The 9849-nt window shown below is 59.6% G+C and overlaps 1 protein-coding gene across 2 annotated transcripts; it reads right to left on the reverse strand.

Annotated features, from left to right (window-relative positions):
- Nucleotides 1-328: 328 nt before the first annotated feature.
- Nucleotides 329-9676, reverse strand: AP3S2 (adaptor related protein complex 3 subunit sigma 2). Of its 2 annotated transcripts, none has more exons than XM_064157839.1 (6): nucleotides 8688-9676; nucleotides 6969-7060; nucleotides 6325-6436; nucleotides 5010-5081; nucleotides 1304-1411; nucleotides 329-840 (listed from the first exon to the last, which is right to left on the reverse strand). In XM_064157839.1, the coding sequence occupies exons 1-6, from the start codon at nucleotides 8733-8735 to the stop codon at nucleotides 712-714; spliced, it is 561 nt and encodes a 186-aa protein (XP_064013909.1). In that variant the 5' UTR covers nucleotides 8736-9676; the 3' UTR covers nucleotides 329-711. The 2 variants fall into 2 exon arrangements, with proteins under 2 accessions (XP_064013909.1, XP_064013908.1); XM_064157838.1 differs by lacking the exon at nucleotides 8688-9676 and adding an exon at nucleotides 7592-7979.
- Nucleotides 9677-9849: the final 173 nt, after the last annotated feature.

Raw genomic sequence — 9849 nt, forward strand, 5'->3', positions numbered from 1 at the left:
GCTGGAGAAGAGGGCAACAGGGCTGGCAGGAGGACAGCAAGCACCAGCGCACCACAGGCTGATAACGATGACCCTGACCCCAAAGGCCCAGAGCAGGGAACAACATTGTCACATCCCGTTCCCCGCTCCAGCTCCCAAGAGCTGCCCTGCCCCAGAGCCCACCCTGCACCACTCCCAGCTCTCCCTCCGGTGGGTCCAGGACCCCATTCCCGCCCCACATAGGAGCCTGGGCACCAGCTGAATACCCCCTCCAGCTGCACAGCAAGCCCCAACCCCCCAAGATGCTCATCCCAGTGCTCCCCCAGGGCAGCCACAGCAGACACAGACACAGCGTCACAGGGTAGTTTATTGTCCCCACACTTCCCAGCCCCAGCAAGCAGGACCAGGGTGGGCACAGGCAGGATGGAGGACACAAGGACCTCTGGCTCCTGCAGGAACCATTGACTACAGGGGTGTTTCATGACTGGGAACCCCAAAGTGCTGGGAGAGGAAGGACCTGGCTGACCCCCACGGTGAGGAGAGGCCATGTCCCTCTACAGAGAGGGAGAAGAAAGGCCACCCTTGTTGGGAGTGCAGGGCCTAGCTCCAAGGTGATGGGCAGCACCACCACGCTCTCACTGAGCCCCATCACCGCTTTCTGCTCTCTGCAGCCAGCCTGGCAGAGCCTCAGGCAGAGACCCCAGTGGGGCAGAGACCCAGGCCACAGGAAGATCACATGAACTGCGACAGGTTGGGCACTTTGATGTTGATGTCCCCGATGTTGATGTTGCGAGGGATCTCGGGCAGGTTGATGTTCTTCACCGCAGAGACCGCGCGGGACGGAGCGGCCGAGAGGCCTCCCTGCGGGCGGGAGGGAACAGTGGCCACCAGCAGGGACCAGTGGCCACCAGCAGGGACCAGTGGCCACCAGCAGGGACCAGTGGTCACCAAGAGGGACTGGTGGCCATCAGCCCCATGTCCTGCCACACAGAGCTCAGCACAGGGAGCAGCTCCCACACCCAGCTCTCAGCTCGCTGCTGGACTCAGTCCCGCGAGCAGTATGGAACTGGGCTGGGCAGCTCAGTGCTTCCCCACACCAGCAGCCTGGCTGCACCCTCACGGCAACAGCACCAGCAGGGCCAGTGAACTTTGCCAATGGGAACGGCTGTTCCCCTGCTTGGGCTGCTCCCTGCACTCTGAACAGCAGCCAGTCCTTCTCCAGAGCACTCAGACTGGGGATACTGGGGATGCTCCCCGTGCCCCAGAGCCCTCAGACTGGGGGACATCAGGCCCCGCAGAGCAGAGCTGTGGCACGGCTGCTCACCTCAGCCTTCTCCAGCTTGCTCTGGGCCTCCACCTGTGCCACGATCTCATTCATGTTGGTCTCCAGCACCATGCCACCTATCACCACCTCCTGCAAGATGTGGTGGACCTGCAAGGGCAGGGAAGGGATGAGAAGGGGTGAGGAAAACTGTGAACCCATCCCAGCTCAGGGGCTGGGAGCAGCAGCAGCCTGGAAGCCGCAGATTGGTCTGGAAGCACTCGGGGCTGACATTTCCCCCTTCAAGGGCACAAATGCATTCCTGTCCTCCCTTGGCCACAGCACCCAGATGGTTCTCAGCCTGGGGAGTTCCACAGCCCCAGTTACTGCTGGCACCTTGGCTCTAGAGGACACCCACCAGAGAGGATGGGGCAAACACTACCCACTGGGCATAGGGCAGTCCCAGGAGGAGCCAGGTCAGGCCCAGCCTGACACATCCTGCATGTGTCACCTCCAGATAAAGTTTGATCGATTCCCAGGCTGGAGTATTGGTCACACCTGGGAGTCCTGACAGGAAATGGTCCTGGAGAGCAGCATAGGGCAGCAGAAATCTCCCAGACACCTCTTCCCAGAACCAGTTTCTCCTACCAGGAAAGCCAGACCAGAGGCCAGTTTCACTTTTTGGACAGACCCAACTGTGACACAGATACAGAAAGCATAAACAGTCAAGCCCTGGGGCTGTTGAGCCTGGAGAAGAGCAGTCCCAGAGGGCATCTGCTCAGCGCTCAGCAAGAGCTGAAGGGTGTGGGGCAAGACGATGGGGCCAGACTCTTGTCAGTGGTGACCAGAGACACGACAAGGGCCAATGGGCACTAACTGGAATGCAGGAATTTCCATCTGAAGAGAAGGAGAAAATTCTTTGGTGTGAGTGTGCTGGAGCCCTGGAGCAGGCTGCTCAGAGAGGCTGTGGAGTCTCCTTCTCTGGAGAGCTTCTAAACCTCCCTGGCCACTGTGATCCCAGCCAAGCTGCTGTGAGTGCCCCTGCTCTGGCAGTGGTGTTGGACTGGGTGACCTGCAGAGCCCCCACCATGCTGGGATTCTGTGACTCCAGCCTTTGGCCACCTTTGTTGTCCCTCTCCTCTCTGTACACACCTGGCATGGATTTTTATTGACAGGGAGTGCCCAAGCTTCTGAGAGCTGGACGGCAGCTGGGCAGCTCTGGGCATGCTGGGAACAGGCAGCAGCCTCCTGCTTACTACCCAGGTCTTGCTCCTCAGGTGCTGCCCCAGAGCTCCCAGCCCTGTCTCTGGGCTGTCGGTATGCCTGGAGCTGTGCCAGGCTGGTGCTGCCCTCTGCTCGGGCAGAGGGGCTGTGGAGCTCTGGCACGCAGCTGGCTCAGGAAATACGAGGCCAGTGTCAGCAGGAAAGTACTGATGCATGGAGAAGACACTTTGGCCGTGAACATTCCCAGCCCAGCAGTTTCTGGCTGGGGTTTGGGTGCAGCTTTGGTGGCTCCTGTGATTTTCTGTTACCCTGGATTCTCCTCACACTCCACACAGCACAGGCTGAGCGAGATAGGAGCCGCTGTGGGCCTGGGTCCCTGCTCAGCAGCAGGACAGGGCTGCTGGGTCTGTGGTGCTTGGCCATCAGTGCTCCTAAAACCTCGGAGCTTCACAAAAAGATGGAGCCATGATAGCCGTGGGGAGGCTCAGAGGAAGCTCCTGCCCAGCCCCTTTCTGTTCTTGGTACCTCGAGGAGAACGTGAGCTTCCCTCCACAGCTGTGAGGTCCCACAGAGGACACAGCTTGTTCGGGAAGTGCTGTTTGGTTTTGGAAAACAAACCTTGCTTGGGATCTCTGCCCTGATGAGTTCACTCCAACTTGGCCTAGGGCCAGACCTTGGAGGAACAACATTTCCTGCAGTCCAGATGCTCCCCTGTGGCAGAGAGCTGCTCATGCTGCACGCTGCCGGGGCCGTGCCGTGGTCCCAGTGCTGTGGGTATACCGGGAAGGTGGCTGTCACCCTGTGCTGGCCCTGCACATCTCGCTGCTCTGACTGTGGCTGGAGCAGGATGGGACCCGTGGTGAGCCCTTCTAGCAGGTTCTCTCCTGCCTGATCTCTGAGGGCCTTCTCCTGACAGTGCTGTGTTTACAGCGCAACCATAAAACAATGTCATAACTCAACCATCTTCCAGGAACAGCCTGCTCCAGGGAAGCTACCAGAGATCCATAAACTCATAATCTGTGCTAGGTCATTGCTGGGAACTGCTGACTTAGCAAGGAAAGCCAAAGGGCTGTGCTGGGTGAGACAAAGAAACTGCTGGAGAAAGTCCAGCGGAGGCTGGGAGGATGCTCAGGGTTCTGGAGCATCTCTGTGAGGAGGAAAGGCTGAGAGCCCTGGGGCTGCTGAGCCTAGAGGAGAGCAGCCTGAGAGAGGATCTGCTCAGTGCTGATCAACATCTCTGGGGATGCTCTTCTCCTGGCTCAACAGCCCCAGGGCTCTCACCATCTTCAGAGCCTCTCTCCAGTAGTTCCTTCTCTCTCTTGAACTGGGGAGCCCAGAGAGGCAAGGCTGGGAAGAAGCAGCAGCAGCCCAGAATAGGCAGCAAACTGGTCCGACTGGCAGAAGAGCCTGAAGCTAGGCCAGGGTCTCCTTGATCAGAACCCTCTCGGCTTGTGACCCCTCTCAGCCCTTTCCTGGCAGGAGAGTCCACAGGCAGGTCCCTGCCAGCAGAGCAGAGGGGCACAGGGGCACTGCTGTTCATTCCAAATCCAAGCCCTGGGGTCAAGCAGCCCAGGGAACAATTAACTACCCCACCCAGGACAGGCATCTCCTGCCTGTGGTCTGTGGGCAGAGCTGCCAGGTCTTGGCCAGGCCACAAACCAAGTGCCTGGAAGGAAGCTCATCCTCTTCGAGATGTGGCCAGGGTAAGCTGGCAACTCCTCCTAGTACTTTCTCCCCAGGTTGAGATAAGAAGGCTTCTGCTGACAATATAAAATTAATCCCACAACACTGCTCAGAGTTCACAGCTGGGCAGATGATGGAATCAAGGTCTTCCAAGGTCCAGCCATCCCTGGGACCTTCAGCTGGTCCTGGTCACTCTGAGGAGCCACTGGCTGCACTTCTCTGCCAGAGCCCATGAGCTGGAAGCACCAGCAGAACAGGAACGTTCTGTATCTCTATTGAGGGGTTGGGTTTTTTTTCCATTCCTCTTTTTTGTTGTTGTTAATTGTCTTGTTTTGCCTCCAACAAAGCAAGAAAAACCTTATCAAGAGCTGCATGTACCCCAGCAGACGTCAGCAATCTCTCTTCTCCCAAAGCCCAGCCCTGGCTGCCTCCAGCCCCACCTCTGGGATGATCAAAGGGGACAGGTTTCCGCCCTGAAACTCCATCCAGACCAAGAGGAAGCTTTGGGAGGTTGTGGCTCCGGGAAAGTTTACCAAACACTCTGTGGATTCCAAACAGCCTCATTGTTCCTGCCCTGATCTCCCTGCAGCTCTGGTAAAACGTTAACAAGGCTCCCAAGAGGTCCCACAGCACAGACAGGAGGAGCAGAACACACACAGCAGCTCAGGGGTCAGGAGGACACGCAGATCCCAGGCTGGCTCTTCCACCTAGGACTTCAACCCCACCCCAACTCACATCCCTAAAGTACCAAAGGACTCTTCCAAAAGGCTCCAGAGCTCCAGGCTGGGCCAGCTCCTGCCTACAGGCATGCAGGGCTCTGGAGGCAGCTGGCTGGGAGGAGCACATCAAGGCCACGACTCACCTTGTCCATGTGGAAGATGAGGTCCAGCTCACAGACGTTCTCGAAGCACTTGTCCAGTGTCTCCACAAACACCTGAGGAGATGAGAAAGGAAGGTCAGCATGGGAACCACCATGCAGAAAGAGTGGCCAGGCACTGGAATGGGCTGCCCCAGGAGGTGGTTGTCACCAACTCTGGATGTGTTTAAGTCGTTTGGATGTGGCACTTGGGGATATGGTTTAGGGTGACCCCTGCAGAGGAGGGTTATTGGTTGGACTTGGTGATCTTGAGGATCTTTTTCCGACCTGAATGTTTCTGTGATTCTGTGAAGATGCTTCCTACACACAGGCAAAAGATCCAGAGCCTCAGCCAGAAACGTGTCACCCTGAGTAGGGACAACTCCCTCTCAAGGACCCCACTTCCTTTTGACTGCCCATGGGACAGGGACTGTTCCCAGAGAAAACACAGGCAGGCCCAGCCTGGTGGCTGCCCACACACCCAGAACTCCCTTCCAGGGGCTGGTGCAGCATTGAGGGCAGCAAAACATAGGAGATGGATGTTCTGGGAGGAGGATCCCATGTGTCCATGCTCTGATCTGCTGCAGTGCTGGGACCGTGTTGATGGCTGTGTTTAAGAAGGGTTGGAGACCACTGAAAGAGCCTGAGAGGGGCAGAGGTATGGAAGGAGGGCAAAGAAGCTGGTGAAGGGTCTGGAGAACAGGTCTCTGTGATTGTGTCTGGTGAGGAGCAGCTGAGGGACCTGGAGTTGCTCAGTCTGGAAAAAAGGAGGTTGAGGAGAGACCTTCTGGCTCTCTACAGCTCCCTGCAAGGAGCCAGGAGGCAGGTGGGGGTTGGTTTCCTCTCCCAAGGAACATGTGACAGGACAAGAATAGCTAGCCTCAAGTTGTGTCAGTGGTGTTTTAGGTTGGACTTGAGGAACAATTTCTTCATGGAAAGGGTTTGTCAAGGCCTGTCCCAGGCTGCCTAGGGCAGTGGTAGAGTCCCCATCTCTGGGCAGGTTTCAAAGCCATGGAGATGTGGTGCTGAGGCACATGGTTTGGTGGTGACCTGTTAGTACTGGGGTAATGGTTGAACTCCAGGAGCTTAAAAGCCTCTTCCAACCAAAATTCTGAAAAGCAATGAATTCAGACTGACTTCCCCTGCTGCCTCCAGGAGGAGCAGCTAGGATCAGTTCACACCACGCAGCTCTCCCGTCCCACCGCAGCCCCCTCGACAGCTTTTCAGCTGCTCCCAGAGACACAAAGTGGCTTCAGAGGCCTCGGGGTCAGGGCTCTGTGCCAGAGGCAGACCTGAAGCAAACCCAAGTGCAGAGACTGACCTGGATGAGGTCCAAGATGCCCAGCTCACTCTCTGAGGAGTCCACGCAGAAGACAAAGTAGAGGGTGGCGTAGTGCCGGTAGATCAGCTTGTAGTCAGAGCCACCAAACAGGCTGTGGAGATGCGAACCATGCAATTGGTTAGGCTGGAGGAGACCTTTAAGATCCCCTCAGCTTCTTCTTCTCCAGGGTAAACAACCCCAGGCCTCTCAGCTGTTCCTCACCAGACTTGTTCTCCAGACCCTTCACCAGGTTCACTGCCCTTCTCTAGACCTGCTTCAGCCTCTCAATGTCCTTCTTGGAGCGAGGGGCCCGAAACTGCACCCAGGATTCAGGGTGTGTCCTCACCAGTGCCCAGTACAGGGGTACAATCACTTCCCTGGGCCTGCTGGCCACACCATTGCTGATCCAGTCCAGGATGCTGGTGGCCTTCTTGGTCACCCAGGCACATTCTGGCTCACCTTCACCCACTGGGCAGTTTCCAGCCACTCTGCCCCCAGGCTGGAGGGTTCCTGGGGTTGTTGTGACCAAACGGGAAAACCCAGTGCTTGGCCTTGTTGAACGGAGGGCAAGCGAAGGGTTCTGAGTTGCTACCTGCATCCCCACCCAGAGGATGCCCCCACACGCCCCAGGGGCAGGGATCTACCTGCCGCACTCCAGGAAGTTGCAGATGTGGTCATCCCGCTTCAGCACCAGGTGGAAGGTCTCCCGGATGATCTGCTGCTGGGCCTCCTCCGTCTGTGAGAGCCAGGATGAGCACCCATGGGTGCAGGGCCTGGAGGAGCCACGGTTCTGCTCTGCCCAAGGCATGCCCTGAGCTGGCAGCTCCCAGCTCCCCGCCAGCCTTAGCACCACAGGAGTAGCCAGCACAGGCATGACCCAGTCACAAGACATTCTGAGCGACCAGGTCATGGGAGCAGGCAGAGGCAAACAGGGCTCTTCAGCCCCAGAGAGACCACTCCCTGCACCCCTGGATCCCCCCAGCCCCAGCTGAGCCCTCCCAGCACCTCCAGCCCCACACCGGGCTCACGTAGTCACTGCCATCAGCCCCACAGGCAGCCCCCGGTCCCATCCATGTCCCTGTGCCTGGTCCCCATCCTGATCCCTGTCCCTGGTCCCCCAACCACATGGGTGTTCCTGTCTCTAGTCCCTTGCCCCACCCGCGGTCTCTGTTCCCAGTGTCCCGGCCCTGGCCGTGTCAGCATCCCTGTCCCTGTTCCTGCCCCCCGGCCCTGTCTCTGTTCTCATCCCGGCGCCCCGGCCCCGCACCAGGTGCTGGTAGAAGCGGACGAGCCGCGGCTTGCCGTGGTTGTTGAACACCAGGATGGCGTTGATCATCCCGGTGGGTGGACGGGCCGGGCCGAGCCAGGCCAGGCTGGGCTCGTACCGGCAGCAGAGCAGGGAGCCAGGGGCCGCAGCCTGCCCGCAGGAAAGCCCTCACTCGCCCCGGAAACGGAGCTGCTCCCGCCGCGTAAGGTCCCGGGGCCCTCGGGGATCAGCCCGGTGCTCCTACGCTGGGGGACAGGGGAACGTTCAGCCCCGAGCTGCACCGGGGCAAGGCACAGACACCCCCTACGGCCGCCGCTGCGGAGACCGCGCTCGGCCCCAGCGCCGCCACCCGCCCGCGCCGCCAGAGGGCGCGCCAGCTCCGAGGCGACGGCAGCCGCGCGGGGACACGGCGCGGCCAGCGCGCATGCGCGGGCACCGCCCCCCGGCCCGGGCACCGAGCGGACCACGCCCACTCTTAAAGGGCTAGCGCCCTGCGGGCCGAGCGGGCAGGGGCCCTGGCGTCTGCCCCCGCGCAGCCCCCAGACACGGGACACGCTCAGGGGCGTGCCGCCCTGGGTGGTCTGTGGTGCCCCACGACGGTTCATGATACCCGAGGCGGTCCATGGTGCCCGGGGTGCTCTGTGGGAAGCACCTGCAGACCAATAACCATCAGATGTCTGAGTAAAGTCATCCGCCCAGGAGCTGAGGAGGAGGAGGAGGAAAGTCCCACACGCTCCAGGCACAGCACATGGAACGTGGAAGGGCCGAGGGCAGGTGGTCCCGGGTGGATGTAAGGAAACCCACGGGCAGGTGGGTACGTAGGGAAAGCGTGGCTCAGCTAAGCCAGCGGCAGTGAGGGACACCAAGGAGTGCCAGAAGGGCTCTGAGTGCTGTAGGGGTGCACAGGAGGGAGGTGACTGATCCACAGCCATGAGTGGCAGCTGGGGCTGGGGCACTGGGACCAGGTCTGGGGCCCCTACTGCAGCGTGGACATCGAACTGCTGGAGCTGTCTCTTGTCCCCACATCCTGATCGGCTGAGGCTGCTGTGGCCCCGCAGCTCCTTGTTCTGATTGGCTGAGACGGCTGCACCCTCACCTTCCCACATCTTGGTTGGCTGGCACAGCTGTGGCCTTGTGTTTCCATGTTCTGATTGGTTGAGGCTGCTGTGACCCCACGTCTCCTTGTCCTGATTGGCTGAGATGGCTGCACGTCCACGTCTCCACATCCTGATTGGCTGAGGCTGCTGTGTCAACCTGTCCCAACTGGCCAAGGTAGCTCCAACCTCATGGCGCCATTGATCAAAGCGGCCATGGGCCTGCTCCCCAGAGGTGTCCGCCCCAGGGGGCTGCTTCCCGCCTCTGGCCGAGGCCACCCACGGTGCCTGCTGTGCTCACTCCTAGCCCACCCATACACTCGCCTTGATCCGTGGCCACTCTGGATGCCCACCGCAGGCGGGACATCTGCAGGACGCATGGGCACAGGTGGCAGCAGGGCTGGGCTAGCATCTGTGCTGTGGCTGGGTGCCAACACAGGGCCAGAAACACCGGTTTGGCCTGGTCGCGGAAGGGAGGGCAGCCAGGAGGTGGTGAGGTGGTGGCTTGGCCAGCTCCACACCATAAAGTGGGTGCAGGAGGCCCTGGGCACAGGTGCTGGCAGACTGCACACCAAGAGCACAAGTCCCTGGGCAAGGAAGGGTCCTCAGACAAAGGGCTGCCCTCTGGGAGAACCTCAACTGCCATCAGCCCTACCTGCCTGCTTCCACGGAGACAAGAACCTCCACCTCCCAAATCCCACCTGCCTTGGTGTGCACCTTATCCATCAGCAGGACACCCTCATCCTCCTCGTGATGGGGTCCAGTGCCCCTGCCCACAGCAGTCAGGTCCTTTGCCAACTACTCCCCCTCTCCATGCCACATCATGGCCGACATCCCCTCTTTTAGGCACCCAAAACTTTCTGCCCCCATTCCCTCTCCCCGTCATGGTAGACCTACCCTCTTCAATAGCCTCCTTGGGGGGTGGGAGGAGAAGGGAGGGGCAGGGTAAGCATCATTCCCCTCTCTCAAAGACCCTCAGATTTATGGAGCATCTAAAATTCTCCTTGTCCTTCTTTTCTGGGGGGGAGATGGGGGACAGCCATCAGCTGCTAGAACCCCTGCAACGTTCCTGGGGTGTAGTTGCTCCTGCAGGGCTGCAGGGTGCAGGTGATGGTACCGAGAGTCTGGGGGCAGATGACCTGACAAGGTTATGGGGGGGCACAC

This window comes from Pogoniulus pusillus, chromosome 17 (genome assembly GCF_015220805.1).
Source record: "Pogoniulus pusillus isolate bPogPus1 chromosome 17, bPogPus1.pri, whole genome shotgun sequence".
Taxonomy (NCBI): Eukaryota; Metazoa; Chordata; class Aves; order Piciformes; family Lybiidae; genus Pogoniulus; species Pogoniulus pusillus.

What these genes read in the sequence shown, in the direction of transcription:
- AP3S2 (XM_064157838.1), bottom strand. Translation starts at nt 7,660, where the DNA reads ATGATCAACGCCATCCTGGTGTTCAACAACCACGGCAAGCCGCGGCTC. An exon ending in TCCGCTTCTACCAGCACCTG is followed by an intron (nt 7,061 to 7,591) that starts GTGCGGGGCCGG and finishes TGGCTCTCACAG; the next exon opens with ACGGAGGAGGCCCAGCAGCA. An exon ending in GCAAGCTGGAGAAGGCTGAG is followed by an intron (nt 841 to 1,303) that starts GTGAGCAGCCGT and finishes TCCCGCCCGCAG; the next exon opens with GGAGGCCTCTCGGCCGCTCC.